Here is an 18,122-nt window from a genome sequence, read left to right as displayed (position 1 = left end):
GGACGACTATTCTAGGTCACCATCCTGGCTAGGAGGCCAGGTCGTCTGCTCCTAGTCCAGTGTTTTTACTAATCTCTACTAGTAAATATAAGAATATATTGCAATTTAGTGTCCCAGCCACTCTTTATGCTAGTTCCTTTTCCAAGATCTTTAGCTTGATATGCTACGAAAAGAAACAAACAAAGGATATGATGACATTCTTAAAATTGTTTTGTCCATTCATGACTCATTGGATAATTGCTAGCTCAGAACCATGAGCACATTTTGAGAAGTGTTCCATTTCTACATTGGCAGTAAAAATCTCTTACGACTTTTTGAGATCAGGTGATCCAAGAAGCAGACACTTTCTAACAAACTACTGAGGCAAATTGTTACCTTAACTTGAAGGTAGAAGAGAAAGAAAAAAAGAAGCTAATAAATGTCTTAGCAACAAACCTGGGATATTGATAGTTTATATCCCGATGTGATTATCCCATCTTATGATTAAATTTGATTCTCCCTTGTATAAAATACTGAATTAAGGAACAAGGCTTTAAAACAGATTTTATTGTCTTATGTAACTGCATTTAATTAACACTCAGTACCAAGGATCCAGATGCTTTAAAATCAATGATTATATACTCTGCTGAGTTTAGTTTTGTTTTGTTTTTTGTTTTCTGCATTTTATTAGTTTGGAAGAATATCCTATACACTGAGTGGCCAGATTATTATGATCTCTGAACGCATAATAATCTGGCCACTCAGTGTATATCCTATATAATAAAAGGCTAATATGCAAATTGTCCCCTCGACCAGGAGTTTGACCAGCAGGCAGGCCGGCCAACCGCCCATGTCCCCTCCCCCTGGCCAGGCTGGCCGGACCCCACCCATGCACAAATTCATGCACTGGGCCTCTAATACACACACACACACACACACACACACACACACACACACACACACACACTGAGTGGCCAGATTATTATGCGTTTAAAGATCATAATAATCTGACCACTCAGTGTATAATAAAGAGGTAATATGCAAATTGACCATCACTCCAACACACAAGATGGCCACCCCCATGTGGTCAAAGATGGCCGCCCCCATGTGGACACAAGATGGCTGCTACAAGATGGCCATCAGGGGAGGGCAGTTGGGGGGGACCAGGCCTGCAGGGGAGGGCAGTTGGGAGGGACCAGGCGTGTAGGGGAGGGCAGTTGGGAGGGACCAGGCGTGTAGGGGAGGGCAGTTAGGGGCAATCAGGCTGGCAGGGAAGCAGTTAGGCATTGATCAGGCTGGCAGGGGAGCAGTTAGACGTTGATCAGGCTGGCAGGCAGAAGTGGTTAGGGGCAATCAGGCTGGCAGGGGAGCAGTTAGGTGTCAATCAGGCTGGCAGGCAGAAGCGGTTAGGGGCAATCAGGCAGGCAGGCAGGTGAGCGGTTGGGAGCCAGCAGTCCTGGATTGTAAGAGGGATGTCTGACTACATGGGCAGTCAGACATCCCTTGAGGGGTCCCAGATTGGAGAGGGTGCAGGCTGGGCTGAGGGACACACACATACACCCACCCCCACCCCCCCACCCCCGTGCACGAATTTTGTGTACCAGGCCTCTAGTATAATATAATGTTTAGGACTCTTATAAAGCTTATTAGTTAAATGAGCATACTCATTACTGTTCAATAATTACATTTATATTATATTGAAACAGACCTAGAGAAACAATTAGTCTTTTTCAAAGAGCTAACAATATTTCATATTGTTATAGCTGATTTTTTAACTTTATTTGTATTCAAGGGCTTCAACTAAGAAAACAACCTGGGATTTGGGTTTTATCTGTCATTTAGTGGACATCTACTGTGTTGTACTTATATTACATGATCATATCTTGGATATCTTATATCTTCATCCATCATATCACCTCACTACTCTGACAGATACACATTATCATCCCCATTTTACACATGAAGAAACGGGTGAGAAGCTTGAGTTTTTAAGGCCAGATAAAGTCAGAATTTGAACTCTGGTCAATTTGACTTTAAATCTTTCATAATTATTACTATAAATTTTTTTTTTACTCTTCTATTTCTTTCAGAGGACTATGTTCGTTATGCCCATGGCCTGATATCTGATTACATCATTAAAGAATTAAGTGATGACCTATCTAAATATTTAAAGTGAGTATTGTTCATCTTCAGTCATAATTAAGAAGTACCTTTTCACTTCTTGGTGTTCCAGAAATATTATTTCTTTATGGCTTATCATATCACTGTTTCCGATAAGAGATTATTCTAGAATTATGTCATAAACTCTATGGTTTGGAATTGATTTTTAATGGACATTCCTTGATTAAAATGAATTGATTTAGTGGATACTAATTGGGAGAACTCGTGTTAGGATTGGAATTATGGGTTGGTGTGATTTTAGACAGTGAACTATGTTACAATTTTATCCCCCCTTAGACTTCATAAATTTGGTTCTTTTGATCATTTTAATAGAAATAAAAGTGACAAAGAAAATAGGTGGTGTGTAGAATATTTTTGAAAGTTACATTAAAGATTTGTACCATTTTCATTAGATGTTGAAATTGGAATTGTCTGAACTAAAAAATAAGATGTTCACTGAGTAACTTTATTACACCCAGCACTTGGAATCCAGAAAAGGAAAAAGTAGAGTCTTGTGTCTTTAAGGACAGAAGGGTTTAAGAATGACTTCATTTGTGTTCCTTTATAATATAAGACTTTACCTTTAAAAAAAAATGTGTTTTTTTTTCTAGATTTAGGTAACTGTTTTTCAGATTTCATGTGTGTGATGAGTTAATGTACTTTCTCATCCCTATAATTAATTACGTTTTCCTCCCATACATGAAGATAAAATGACTTTTTAATAGATATAGTTGCTGTTTTTAGCAAATTACATAGGTCCTACTTTAAAAAACAACTAACAGAAATTGTTTTTTGTCGTGGTTAAAATGTGTTGAAAGCCTGCTTTAAATTGATAACCATATCCTTCTGTTTAATATTTCCCTAGATTACTTAGTCGCTCCTTATCTAGTTAGATACCTTATGTCTTTGTACTCCATTATATTTCACATTCCTTTCTTTCAACTAAAATTTTTAAGCTTAAGTTAAAGATTTAGGGAGAAAGATATGTCAATTAAACTTCTCTCTGGTGGAAAAAAGGTAAATTTTGTGTGGCTTTTTGTCAACAGTTAATATAATTTTAACTTTTAAGTATGTGCTAGATTCATTATTTATGAAGAAGAAATACTATAATGCCAAAAATGCAAATTTATGGAGGCTAAAGAAAAGCAATTTGATTTCAACAAGTGGGTTCTAATTTTATTTTTTAGTTCAGACAATTCCAATACAAGGAATCAGTGAAATGAAGATTTATTGATTGATATAAATTTTGTAATTTATTATTTATTTATTTATTTATTTTTTAATCCTCACCCAAGGATATTTTTCCATTGGTTTTTAGATAGAGTGGAGGAGAGAGGGAAAGACAGAGAAAAATATTGATGTGAGAGAAACACATTGATTGCCTCCCGCATGTGCCTTGACCAGGGCCTGGGCCAGAGAGGAGCCTGCAACCGTGATACTTGCCCTTGATTGGAATCAAACCCAGGAATTTCCAGTCTGCAGGCCAATGCTCTATTCACTGGGCCAAACCAGCTAGGGCGAAGATTTATTCATTTAGATAAATTTCATTCTTTACACTGCAATGATTGTACATTAAAGTATATAGAGGTGAAGCTGTCAGAAGAAAGAAGACTTACTGAATCTTAAATAGGCCCAGCTTTTCTGTTTGCTTGTCTATGAAAAACCAAGACTAGAAATCTTATTTTTCACTCCGTAGGCTTCCAGAATATTCAGCTTCGTTGCCAAAACCTCCATCAAAGGTAAGAAGCTGTGACTAAGATCTCTTGGAGAACTTGGAAAAATGTTATACTTTTACCACATACATTTAGTTTGCTGTAGTATACCACGTGTATCGGTTAATAATGCAGAATTTGTAATCAAAGAAAACATGATAATTTCAAGAGAAACATCAAAAGTGCTTTATTCAAAGTAATGTCCATCGCTAGCTACACATTTCCCCCATCTTTCAAGTAATTTGTAGATCCTTTCCCAATAGAACTTTTCTTGTTTTGAGGCAAACCATTCAGAGACCCAATTTTCCACTTCTTCGTACGTTTTGAAGTACTGCTCAGAAAGTGTGTGTGCCATCGATCGGAACAAGTGGTAATCTGAAGGAGCAAGGTCTGGTGAATACAGCGGGTGGGTTAATACTTCCCAGGCAAGATCTTTTAAGTGTCTTTAACTGGTTTTGAAATGTGTGATGGTGCGTCATCATGAAGCAAAATTACTTTGTCGTGTCTTCTGGCACATTCTGGTCGTCTCACAATCTAAGTGTGGTTCAAATGGATTATTTTTTGTTGGTAGCAATCAGTATTAACGGTTTCACCTGGTTTTAGAAGCTCATAATACACCACACCTTCCTGATCCCACCAAACGCAGAGCATTGTCTTCTTTCCGAAGCGATTTGGCCTTGCAGTCAATGTTGAGGGTTGATCTGGATCAACCCATGATTTTGTGCGTTTGGGATTCTCAAAATAAATCCACTTTTCATCACCAGTCACAATTCAATGCAAAAAAGACTTTATTTCGTGCTGTTGAAGCAACATTTTACTGATGACTTTTCGGTTTTCCATTTGTCTTTTGTTCAGTTGATGTGGGACCCATTTTCATTCCTTTAAAATCTTTCCCACTGCTTGTAAACGATTGGAAATTGTTTGCTGACGCATCTTCATCCAATAATGCTTGTAATTACTGGTCTTCAAACGTTTTCGATTGACCTGGACATTCTTTGTCTTTCACATTGAAATTATCACTTTTAAAGCGTTTAAACCAGCATTCACAAGTATCTTGAGATGGAGCATGTTCACCATAAGCTTCCCGAAGTATATGATAACTTTCAGCAGCACTTTTCTTCAAAATAAAGTAATAAATTAAAACTTCCCGCAAATGCTCTTTTTTTGGCACGAAATTCGACATTTTTAATCGTAAAAATATCTATGATGATCACACCTTCAGCGAATTTGACATATGAAGTTTTGAAGCTTGCTGCCAATACAACAAAATAGCATACATATCAAATCACATATATATCAACATATGTGTAACTCCATCTATTGAAAAAAATCCGCATTATTAACAGGCACACCTGGTATTTTAAAGCATTCTAAATCCATCTTGCATGGAGTGATGTTATGTGGAATAAAGATTGTACTGAGCTCACCATCAATTTTTTTTTTATTTTTGTAGATTTTACCTGAATAATAACGTATTGTCAAAACTCAAGAGTTGGTTAGCCAGATACCTATATAAAAATATAGTAGATATCCTATCTAATAAAGAGAAAATATGCTAATTGACCCTCAGACCGTTGCAAAGATGGCAGAGCCCACAGCCAATAAGGAGGGAATATGCTAATTGACTGCCTGCCCTCAGAGATGGTAGCGCCCACAGCCAATAAGGAGGGAATATGCTAATTGACTGCCCCACCCTCAAAGATGGCGGCACCCACAGCCAATAAGGAGGGAATATGCTAATTGACTGCCTGCCCTCAGAGATGGTAGCACCCACAGCCAATAAGGAGGGAATATGCTAATTGACTGCCCCACCCTCAAAGATGGCGGCACCCACAGCCAATAAGGAGGGAATATGCTAATTGACTGTCACACCCTCAAAGGTGGTGGCGCCCACAGCCAGAAGATGGCGGCACCCAGTCCCCTCTGCCCTGCCGGGGCAGCAGGCGCGTGGCACAGCTGGGCCCGCCCTCAGGCAGGTCCAGCCGCTCTGCACACCTGCCTCCAGAGTCCCCCAGTCCTCTCAGCCCCCCAGCCACCCAGGGCCGGCCTAAGGCACAGGCAAGCCCCGGATGTTGGCTACCCAGCCACCCAGGGCCGGCCCGAGGAATGACCAAATGACTGAACAAGCAAACTGTGTGGGGCAACTAGGTTACAGGGGGATTAGTGAGGGACAACCAAACGACTGAACAAGCAGGCTGCATGGGTGACCAGGCCGGCAGCAGACTGTGAGGGGTGACCAGGCTGGTGGGGGGGGGCAGTTAGGAGCGACCAGGCTGGCAGAGAGGGGTAGTTGGGGGCGACCAGGCCGGCGGGGGGTGGGGCAGTTAGGAGCGACCAGGCTGGCAGGGAGGGGGCAGTTGGGGGTGACCTGGCTCACAGCGGGGGGCAGTTAGGGGCGATCAGGCCACACACAGAGGCATTGAGGGGTGATCAGGCTGGCAGGGGGGGCAGTTAGGGGCGACCAGGTAGGCAGGCAGGTGAGTGATTAGGAGCCAGCGGTCCAGGATTATGGCAGTCGGACATCCCCCGAGGGGTCCTGGATTGGAGAGGGTGCAGGCTGGGCTGAGGGGACCTCCCCCTCTGTGCACAAATTTTGTGCACTGGGCCTCTAGTTTATGTATAATATTTATCTGTTGGTGGAAAGCCTTTTCCTTTTTCAGATGTTCTCAAACTGCCACCCCTAGCTCCTCTGCACTGTGGGCTGCAGCTGTGTTTGTCTCCGATTGGAGAGTAGAGAAGTCAGGCACTCACCACACCGGGTGGCACACTGTGGCATCCAGTCTAGCCTGACCTCCGTGACAGGGCAATAGACACACGTGCCAGTCTGTCAGTAGGGCCATTCTCCTGCCAGCAAAATAGCAAATGCCTTAGAATGTAAAGTGGACATATTGTGGATGTTGAACAACTTTCCTTTTTCCCTGCCTTCAAGGTGGCCAACATTCTCAGGACTTTTTTGTATCATGTCCTGTTTGGAGGTGGTGGTAGCTCTAAAAACATTTATTACTTTGATTTTTAGAAAGGATGGAAATTTTACAGTACATCAGTGGGAGTTGTGGGCCATTTTCAGCTGATTATGAAAGGAGGTTTATCTTTCACTCTCTGGGGGAATAGCACTGGGCAGAAGTCAAACCACACTTCTTCCAGTCCCGTGGTCCACTGTCTCTGAAAATGGCGCTAGGGGACAGAGACATAATTGTCTAACTGAGAGGACAGGCATGTTGGCGTCTTTCTTATTTCTCTCTCTCCAAAACTAAGAATATATCTTTCTCCAAAATATCCATCTTCCTTGGTAACTAAGAGATTATTTATGAATGGCTCTGAACCTATGCTTGAAGCTTTTAGCCTTTGATTCTGTCTAGGGTGATATGCTTCATAAGTTTACTCTTCTTAGATCCAGCTTTCTGTTTTCTTGTTTTAATTTCCAAAATGTAAGTTGTTTGTGATTTCTTCATTTATGATTTAGCCAAGGGGTCAGCAAACTTATCCTAGAAAGGCTAAGTTTGTATTTTAGTTAGTATTTTAGGCTTCATGAAGCAGGTGATCTCTGTCGCAACTACTCAACTCCGCTGTTAAAAGTGCAAAGACAGCCACATACAATTCATGAGTGAACCAGTGCGCGGTGTTACAGAAAAACTTCATTAATGAAAGCAGGTGGCCAGCTGGATTTGGCCCAGGGACAGTAGTTAGCAAAGCCCCGATTTAGGTCTTGGCATCCTGCTTCTCTTAAATGTCAGCCTTGCCTACTGAATTATTTTAGCTGCTTTTCGAGGTCTCCTCCTCTATTGTGTCTTCCTGGGGCTCCAGTGTGCACAGTGCAAACTGCACTGGGTGAAGTACCACATTTTAAACAAGCATAGGACAATGTCTTCTGCTAGCTTTCCTGTCCAGGATTTGATTGATTTTTACAGTAATTTAGTATATTGTTTTCAGAAAATACATTCTAATGGCTCATAGGTGTCTTTGTATCAGTGTTGTAATCGATAGCATGGAGCCATGTTTTGCATTACTTTCTTACTATCATATGTGTGCCTCTGTTGAAACTCAGCTTGCAGCCCTCATCCTCTCCCATCTTTTGAATTAACACTGTCAGCTAGCAGAGCCTAAGGCAATCAGTGGATTTGGAGATGTTTCTGTTTAAGACCAATCCATCCTAGCATTAATTCTGGTGGTCCTCTGCCCTTTGCTCTTTTCTTTCCAGAGCTGTACCCATTTAGTCAGACCCTTTGTTACCGATGCGTATACATCTTTCTGAGTCACTTTTTTTTTCTTCTGAAACAGTCCCCCAAATCTAGAGGCCAGTTAGGATTTTAGGCTTCGTGAAGCAAATGATCTCTTGCAACTACTCAACTCCAGTCTTTTAAATAACAACAACAACAAAAATAAGTCAATACAACAATTATGGGTTTGTTTGGTTTTTCAATATATTCAACAATGTGCTGGGAATAACATGAAACCTAGCTATGTGCAGAGACTACCACCATCATTTTCTTTTTTGTAAGTACTTACAAGTGGTGTCTTGTATGATAGTGAGCTGATAAAGCACCTACACAAGTCAGTCATCTTCTTATATATTTAATATTTATAAGGAAACACCTGTCATCTAAATCTCTTGCCATTTTTATTTGACTTATCAGTGAAAAGCAAATAAGCCCATATGCTTATGACATCATCCGTATTAGAACATTTTGCCATAGGAGAAAAGCAAACATCCTCAGAATCTTAAGGTTTTTTCATTGTGAAACTATTATAGCCTTCATCATCACCCATGCGTTCTACTCTCCCAGTTGAAGATACTTTCCTAGTAAAAATGTGCATCACCTAAACACGTCTTAACTTTAGTAGAAACATGTATTCTTAAGAATGTTGCTTGATCACTTACATTCACTTTGCTGGTACATAGTTCATACACGATAAACTAGTCTTTTTCTTTGAAGATTCATTTGCTAGAGGTTACTGTGTGGTCAGGAGAAGGTTTTCCCCATTAGGTGACATGTTCCCAGATGCCCCTCTGTTAGTTCCAGTGAAGAATTTCAAGGACGTTGTTTTACCCCCGATGTACATGGGCTGTGGCATCTTCTAACGCCCTCCCAGTCCTGTGTTCAGCAAGAGCTGGGGTGCGAAGAGTGAAGCTGGGAGCAAATATGTATTTCCTAGGGTGGATCCATATTGGGTCTTGTCAACCTGGTGTCCACCAAGAGCTTGAAGATCTGCAAAATTATTTTTTTTCTTTTCTTTATTTTATTATTATTTTTTTCTTCACCATTTATCCCCCCTTTACCTGAAGATCTGTAAAATTCTGACTTGGGATCTGTGTGTACTCAATACTCTATGCTGAAGACTTATCAGCCCTGCTATGTGCCCTTTTCATAATAAATGTGGCATGATTCCTCTATAATGTGAACATTAAGGCTAAGTTTAGCTCTTGACAGGATTCTCACGCTCATTGGTGCAAAATGCTCATGTGAAAGGGGAAAACACAAAGTAAAGGTCAACTTAGTTGCATTGTGCCTAATGGAAAGAGCACTTGTACAGAAATTGAGCTCTCACCCTATGTCCTCTGCTCGGTGGCCTTAAGTTTTTTGTTTAACATCTCTGTGCTTCCTTCTTCCTCTGGCTGCTTGCTCTGTGAAGTTGTTCTTACGTGATAAAATGAGATTATTGAATTGAAAGGAGGTAACAACATGAAACTATATAAAGATGATAGTAAGTGCTGTTTCTAAATGGACATTACACCAGCCCAGGAGGTGAATGAAGTGGAGATTCTGGCTGAACATCTTAAAGGAAATTCTAGTCTTTGCTTTTGTGCCTGCATTCACCCCCTTAAACTTTCCTGGAAGTCAGCAGTCTCTGTCCCTAGTGCATGTAAAATATGTGATTAATACCCCTAGAGACTGGGGCTAGGACTTTCTTACTTATATCCCCCATTACCAAAACTGTTCCTCAGAAGGGCTGTGTGGCTTAGTTCTCTAGATAATCAGTAAAATGTAAAGGAGCTTGTTAAAGAAAAAGCCATTTGCAGGGTCAGTTGCTTAATTTGGCCTTAGTGTGGGTCCAAATTGCACATTGGTTCTTTTTAAATTGATTGATATGTCAAGGTGGCGTTTTACACCATTTCACTGCTCTAACATTTGCAGAAGGTAAAGTTATCAGATGAGCCTGTAGAAGCAAAAGAAGATTACACTAAGTTTAATACCAAAGATATGAAGACTGAAAAGGTATGTGTGTCCAGACATGGTGGCATACACTTGGACTTAGTGAGTGATGCTGCATGGGGACATCTGGGAGCAATTGCATGCTATTGTGATTTTACAATTCTTCTGTTTTTTGTTAATCCTCACCCAAGGATATTTTCCATTGATTTTTTTAGAGAGTGAAAGGGATGGGGAGAGACAGAGAGAAACATCATGTGAGAGAGAAACATTGATTGGTTGCCTCAGGCACATGCCCTGACCAGAACCAACATACATGCCCTTGACTGAAATCAAACCCAAGACCCTTCAGTCCACAGGTCAACGTTCTATCCACTAAGCCAAACTGACTAGGGCTGATTTTGTAATCTTTTTTTTTCTTTAATATATTTTATTGATTTTTTACAGAGAGGAAGGGAGAGGGATAGAGAGTTAGAAACATTGAGAGAGAAACATCAATGAGAGAGAAACATCGATCAGCTGTCTCCTGCACACCCCCTACTGGGGATGTGCCCGCAACCAAGGTACATGCCCTTGACTGGAATCGAACCTGCGACCCCTTTCCTCTGCAGGCTGATGCTGTATCCACTGAGCCAAACTGGTTAGGGCTCATTTTACCATCTTAACCATGAGGAATTATTAACTTGTGACTTAAATTTATTTTTTGACTTAAACATCAATTCAAAATTGTGAATGACAATGAAAATGTCCAGCAAGGAAGCCTTTAGGAATCTTAAGAAAGGCGCAATGTACTTAGCAAAAGTGTGCCTAATCTTTGCGTGTATTCAGAGGGATAGTGTGGGGTAGTGGGAGGGAGCTGCCATAGATAATGTTTTTTCAACTCTACTGTCCAGAAGCTTCCCAGAAATTACGATGATTTCAAAAATTGATAATAACTCCATCATTTAATAATCACCTAGGCAAATATTTTTATAATATTTCTTACTAAGTTTTATCTTAAACATGCATTATAAATTTATATCATGTTTTTAAATTGGCACTGATATATAGTTTTGGGTTCTGCTTTTTCATTTATCACTATATTGTGAGAATGTTTACATGTTATTAAGCATGCTTTGAAAATTTATTAATTTTTCATCAAATTCACTTGTGTGTTATTTTACCATATGAAATATAGATTATTCATTCATTCCCCTATTTTTGAACACATAGTTAACTTCTTTATTTTTTGTTTTTATGAAGTGATACACATTCTGATTTATAGTCTGCATCTGATTATTTCATTAGACACAATTTAGAACTAAGAGTAAGAACTTAGAAAACATGAGCTCCTTCCATAATTATTGAGATACTAGCAGCCCAGTGCATGAAATTTGTGCATGAGGCGCGGGGTCCCTCGGCCCCACCTGCACCCTCTCCAATCCAGGACCCCTTGGGGGATGTCCAGCCTGCCAGTTTAGGCCCAATCCCACAGGGACATCCCTCTCGCAATCTGGGACCGCTGGCTCTTAACCACTCACCTGCCTGCCTGCCTGATCGCCCCTAACCACTCTGCCTGCCTGCCTGGTCACCCCTAACCGCCTCTGCCTGCCTGCCTGATTGCCCCTAACCCCTCTGCCTACTGGCCTGATTGTCCCTAACCACCCTCCCCTGCCATCCTGATCACCCCTAACTCCCCTCCCCTGCTGGCCTGTTCACCCCTAACTGCCCTCCCCTGCCAGCCTGATCACCCCTAACTGCTCCCCTGCCAGCCTGATCGTCCTTAACCACCTCTGCCTCAGCCCCCGCCACCGTGGCTTTGTCCTGAAGGAGGACCAGATGACCGGAAGATGTCTGGTCCACCCGGTCTAATTAGCATATTACCCTTTTATTAGTATAGATATAAATAAAATGCTTTCCAAAAATGTAGTAGAAATTTGTACTCCTAACCATTATTTCTGATGAGTATTCATCTTCCATTCTTGACAACACTGAGTATTGTTTTTATTTGCCTGTGTAGTTAGGCTCCATTTCTTTAACTATAAAGTTAGTTGTATTTTTCAAATGCTTATTGGCCATTTGCATTTATGCCTGTTTTTATATTAGGATAGTAATGTTTTCCTTGTTGATTTGTAAGAGCCTGTTCTAAATTGAGGCTATTCATACTTTTCATGACATATAAGGAAGGTACAAAGAATTTTCAAATTTGTGTTCAGCCTTTTCATTTTTAAATAGTTTTAAGTTTTTCTCAGTATTGAATATAGAAATTGTTCTTCTTTATGATTTTTCTCATTATTTTTATGCTTAGAAAGACCTTGCCTATCCCCAAATGGAGTTAACTTCCACTTAGATTTTCACATTTTCTCCTCTTATAATATAAAGTTTTAAAATAAATTTTATTCTGTATATATAATTTATCTGGGCATGTGATATCAGGGGATAATCCAATTTGAGATATGGATAAATACCTGGTTATCTCCATGGTTTCTGTAAGCAGGGGTATTTTTGAGATTCTCTGTGAGAAGTATTTCTGCCCCACACTTTTAACTGCCCATTGTATCTCCTAGGGCAGCAGTCGCCAACCGGTGGGTGGTCCATGAGGTCCTAAAGGTTGGCGACTGCTGCTCTAGGGCATAGCACCAGTGAGCTAACAGGATGTCAGTTAAATGCAGGGGATGACTTACCTCAGAGACTGTCACTAACCCTACTAAATTCTAAGTGACAGAATGTAAGAAGCAAAATTTCAGGGATCATGTATTGTGTCCTAAAAGATACTTTGGCAATAACTTTGTCTCACAGTTCCCAGAGAGGCAGCTGATTTTTTTTTTTTCTTTGCTGATTCCCATTATTTATGCTTCTGTTGAACAAGTTGTGATGCATCAAAATAAAATCAGCTGCTATTTACCTTCTGCTAGGACGTGTCAAAAAAAGAAAACAAAACTAAACAAAAAAACAGTGACCAGGAAGAGAGAGCAATTTACAAAGCAGAGATATTTGGAGTCAGCTTTTTGGAAAGTATTTTGTTGTTAGAGGGGAAAATAGGCCAGCTAGCTTGTTATCTTTTGAATATGGTAACATTTTCTTAAATTTATTTTTTACTGAATTTATTGGGGTGACATTGGTTAATGAAATTATATAGGTTTCAGGTATACAGTTCTACAATACATCATTTGTATATTGTACTGTGTGTTTACCACCCCAAATCAAGTCTCCTTCTATCACCATATATGTTCTTGGTTTCCCTGGAGCCTCTGAATAAAATCAGATGGTAAATTGGTGTGAATTATTCATCATGTAGTAATACAAGGCTGTAATTCCTTCCTCTGGCAATTGCTGCCTGTGTCAGTTCCATTGTTTGTGTTATTGCACTTAATGCGCCCTCCAGAATTATTCCCCTATAGTAAACCGTTGGTTGTGACATTCCACTTCAGGAAAGGCAGCAGTTTGTCCCCTGCCTCTTTTAACATACTTTATCTCTTAGGTTTGAATTCTGAATTGAAATCAGGACTTTTTAAAATCAACACTCCCTTATGAAGCATGTTAGCAAATGCTTACCTCCCTTAATGAATCTTGAGCCATGCATGGTCTGGTTTGATTTGCATGTGTGATTTATAAATGTTGCATTTGAAACAATTTTTCTCTTATTTTTATGAACAGAAAAATGGCAAAATGACTGCAGCTCAAAAGGCGTTGGCTAAAGTTGACAAGTCTGGAATGAAAAGTATTGATTCCTTTTTTGGTGCAAAAAATAAAAAAAAAAGTTGAAAAGATTTGAAACTTTGAAAATGAAATCCAGCAAAAATGTTTTATCTTTTACATGTTCCACTTTTGTCCTTCCTCCATGTCACTGTACTTCCTGACCCTTAATCACCATCCTTTGAAATAAAAAAAAGAGCAGTTTTTAGATTCACTTGAACATTTCTTTGTATTTGAATTTTATGTTCCTGAACAAAATATGGGAAAGTGATTGTGTAACTAAATGGCTGTGGACTTTGGAGTCTTCTTTGACATACTGAAAAGTAATCAAGTGACTAGAGTCCACCTCTAGCATCTCAATTTTCTCAATAAACTGACATGTGACAACATCTGAGTGTGTGCCTGTTATTTTATGCAACTTTGCCAAATGGTAGCTATAGCAATATGATTTTCAGTATACTGAGAGAAATCAGATAGCAAAGCTATCTGAAAAAACTACTTTTTAAAAGCCTTTAGTTTTTGGCTTTGTTTAATGGCATTTTCGGTTTTATGATGAAAACATGTTCTTTGTAGAAAATAGAAAAAAGTAGGATGGTGACTGGCAAGAAGGTAGGGAGGGAGAGTGTGTGAGAGAGTGAAGGAGCGAGCGATAGAGGAGTGTGTGAAATTGTGTGGAGAGAGAGAGAGAGAGAGAGAGAGAGTCAGATCCTGCGGGTCTCCCAGGGGGCTGCCAAACTGGGCAGTCTTGGATGGCAAAACCCCGCTGTCACTGCATACAATCCAGGGAGGACACCACCAGCACAGAAACCACACCATCTTGAAGAACAGAGCTGCTTGAGACTAGGAACCTAGCCTTTCCACCACCCAATCTGGTCTCAGACACAAACTGGAACCCTACAGCCACTCGGGTAAAAGACCTGCGACCACAACTGCAGACCCAGGGACACCAAGACTCCAGGCAACTGACTGTGGATTTCTTTGAGTCCAGAGCCCATCCCCCTCCCTGCTGGCATGCTGTAGCACCATAAGAACTGCTGGACCCTCTCCATGTAGGCAGGCCTCCTGCCCACACAAGGAGGCTGAATTTGAGCCTGGGCACACAGACACAGGGAGTTTGTTTCCCACAGATCGCACTCCCGCGAACAGACCCCACACCCATACAGGGAGGCTGCACTGGGTTTGAGCCTGGGTGCACAGACACAGTTTGTTTCCTGCAGTGCACACTCCTGTGACCAGACCCCAGGCATACTCAGGGCAGCTGTGCCACCTAACTTTGATTCTGGGTGAGGGCACATGGAAGTCTGTCTCCCCAGCTCAGGGTGGCTGTGCAACCCTGTCTCCCAAGCAGACTGGGGACCCTCATTCTCCACATGAGAGGCAGCACTGAGCACCAGTGACTTGACTCTGTTACTCATCGCCTGAGCACGGGATCCCTGATTGATTCTCAGCGTGATGCCACACCAAGAGACTCAAATACTCGATTCTTGGCATGGGCACAGGGGGCCACTGACTCCTGGTGCATGCTAGGGGACTCTGATTTTCACACAACAGCGGGATCTCTTTTTCAGCATGGTACAGGCTGAGTCCCTGATTCTAAATGTATGCACGAGGCCGCACTGAGTGCCACTGACTCTGATCCTGGGCAAGCGGAACTCCCAGAGACCCACAGCAGCCGCACATCTGGGTGTCAGAGCTCTTCAGTGACACTTAGGTGGTGTGAAGCTCCCACAGCACACGGCCCAGGCCACCACAACTCAGTGATTGGACCCTCTGGTGATTGTTAGAATGGGGAGACAACGAAACAATCCTCAGAGGAAAGAAAAAGAGGAATCACCAAGAAAGTAAATAAGTGAAACTGAGGCATGCAACAAGACAGAAAAAGAATTCAGAGTAATGGTCGTACAGTTCATAAACTAGATGGACAAGAAAATCAACAACCTGTGCAAAAACCAGGAAGAAATCAAAAGTGATATAGCTACAATAAAAAATGCAAGGGGAGGTTCAACACTAGACTAGAAGAATCAGGCAACCGAATTAGTGAGTTAGAATGGAGTCTTTGGGGTTTTCTATGTATACTATTATGTCATCTGGGAATAAAGACAGTTTTACTTCTTCTTTTCCAATTTGGATGCCTTTTATTTCTTCATCTTGTCTGATTGCTTTGGCTAGCACTTCCAGTACTATATCAAACAGGAGTGGTGAAAGTGGGCATCCCTAACTTGTTCCCGTTCTTAGGGGAAATGAGTTTAGTTTTTCCCCATTGAGTATGATGTTGGTTGTAGTTTTGTCATATAAGGCTTTTATTATGTTGAGATATAATCCCTCTACTCCCATTTTGCTGAGAGTTTTTATCAAGAAAGGGTATTGGATTTTGTCAAATGCTTTTTCTGCACCAATTGATAAGATTATGTGATTTATGTCTCTCAATTTGTTTATGTGATGTATCACATTTATTGATTTGCAGACATTGTCCCATCCTTGAATCCCCAGAATAAATCCCACTAAGTCATGGTGTATTATCTTTCTAATGTAATGCTGAATCTGATTTGCTAGAATTTTGTTGAGCATTTTAGCATCAATGTTCATCAAGGATATTGGCCTGTAGTTCTCTTTTTTTGTCATGTCTTTATCTGGTTTTGGGATTAGGGTAATGCTGGCTTCATAAAAAGAGCATGGAAATGTTCCTTCCTCTTGAAGTTTTTGAATAGTCTGAGGAGGATAGGTTTTAGTTTTTCTTTGAATGCTTGGTATAACTCCCCTATAAAAAAAACCCTCCAAACCAAGGCTTTTGTTTGCTGGAAGAATTTTGATCACTGCTTCAATTTCTTCGGTAGTTATCGGCCTTTTCAGGTTTTTTTATTCTTCCTGATTGAGTTTTGGGAACTTGTATTTTTCTAAGAATATATCCATTTTGTCTACTTGTCCATTTTTTTTTTGGAATAGAGTTCATAGTATTTCTCATAATCCTTTGTATTTCTGTGGGATCTGTTGTTATTTCTCCTCTTTCATTTCTGATTTTGTTTATTTGGGTCCTCTCTCTTTGCTTCTTGGTGAACCTGGCTAGATATTCATCAATCTTGTTTACCCTTTCAAAGAACCAGCTCTTGGTTTTGTTGATCTTTTGTATTGTTTTTTCTTTTTTTGGTCTCTGTGTCATTTATTTCTGCCCTTTCCTTCCTTCTGCTTACTCTGGGCTTTTCTTGTTGCTCTCTTTCTAACTCTTTGAGATGTAGGGTTAGATAATTCATTGCCATTTTTTCTTGTTTTTTTGAGGTAGGCCTGTAGAGCTTTGAACTTCCCTCTGAAGACTGCTTTCGCTGTGTCCCATAAATTTTGGATTGTTGTGTTTTCATTGTCATTTGTTGCCATGATGCTTTTTATTTCTTCTTTGATCTCTTTAGTACCCCAATCATCATTTAATAGCATGCTATTTAGCCTCCAGGTTTTTTTCAATTGTTTTTATTGTAGTTTATTTCTAATTTTATGCCATTGTGATCTGAGAATATGCTTGATATAATTTCTATCTTGAATTTGAAGAGACTTTGATTGTGTCCCAATATGTGGTCTATCTTTGAAAATGACCCATGTGCACTTGAGAAAAACATATGTTCTGTGACTTTGGGGTGGAATGTTTTAAAGGTGTCAATTAATTACATCTGATCTAGTGAGTCATTTAGGCTTGATGTTTCTCTGGTTATTTTTTGTTTAGAGGATTTGCCCCTTGGTGTTAGTGGGGTATTAAAGTCCCCTACTATGACTCTATTGCAGTCTATCTCTCCCTTTATATCTTCCAGAAGGTTTTTGTTTTTGTTTTGTTTTGTATTGTTTTGTTTGTATGTTTGTTTTTTATGTATTTGGTTGCTCCTATATTGGGTGCATACATGTTTACCAGAGTTATATCTTCTTGTTGAATTGCTCCCTTTAGTATTATGAGGTGGCCTTACTTATCTCTTGTTATGGCTATCATTTTGAGCTCTAATTTGTCAGATATAAATATTGCTACCCCAGCTTATTTTTCCTTTCCATTCGTCTGAAAAACCTTTTTCCATCCCTTCACCATCAGTCTGTGTGAGTCCTTTGTTCTGAGGTGGGTTTCCTATAAACAGCAAATATATGGGTCATGTTTTCCTCTCCACTCAGCTCCCCCATGTCTCTTGATTGGGGCATTTAAACCATTTACATTTAAGGTTATTATTGATAGGTACTTGTTTATCTTCATTTTTTTTCTTTATGTCTGTGTTCCTTCTTCGCTTCCTATTTCTTCTTTTTACAGCAGACCCTTTAATATTTCTTGCATTGCTGGTTTGGTGGTAATAAACTCCCTTAGTCCTTTTTTGTCTGTGAAGCTCCTGATTTCACCGTCAATTTTGATTGATAGCCTTGCTGGGTAGAGTATTCTTGGATTCAGACCCTTGCTTTGCATGACTTTGTATATTTCATTCCATTC

The 18,122-nt window shown here is 40.2% G+C and overlaps 1 protein-coding gene across 6 annotated transcripts in view; it reads left to right on the top strand.

The window, feature by feature from the left end:
* Positions 1–18,122, top strand: part of RNASEH2B (ribonuclease H2 subunit B) — a 93,325-nt gene that overhangs the window by 67,167 nt on the left and 8,036 nt on the right. For 4 of the 6 annotated variants that reach the window (XM_054719786.1, XM_054719781.1, XM_054719784.1 and 1 more), the window contains 4 exons: positions 2,070–2,151; positions 3,836–3,878; positions 9,986–10,066; positions 13,637–14,062. In XM_054719786.1, coding sequence (XP_054575761.1) covers positions 2,070–2,151; positions 3,836–3,878; positions 9,986–10,066; positions 13,637–13,744 — 314 coding nt within the window. In that variant the 3' untranslated portion in view covers positions 13,745–14,062. Of the gene's footprint in view, positions 1–2,069; positions 2,152–3,835; positions 3,879–9,985; positions 10,067–13,636; positions 14,063–18,122 lie in introns of those variants that run through there. The other 2 variants (XM_054719782.1, XM_054719785.1) reach the window with 2 other exon arrangements.

Source organism: Eptesicus fuscus, chromosome 8 (assembly GCF_027574615.1).
Source record: "Eptesicus fuscus isolate TK198812 chromosome 8, DD_ASM_mEF_20220401, whole genome shotgun sequence".
NCBI classification, from domain to species: Eukaryota; Metazoa; Chordata; class Mammalia; order Chiroptera; family Vespertilionidae; genus Eptesicus; species Eptesicus fuscus.
The sequence above is the reverse complement of the archived record's forward strand: the minus strand, read 5'-3'. Positions and strand labels throughout refer to the sequence as shown.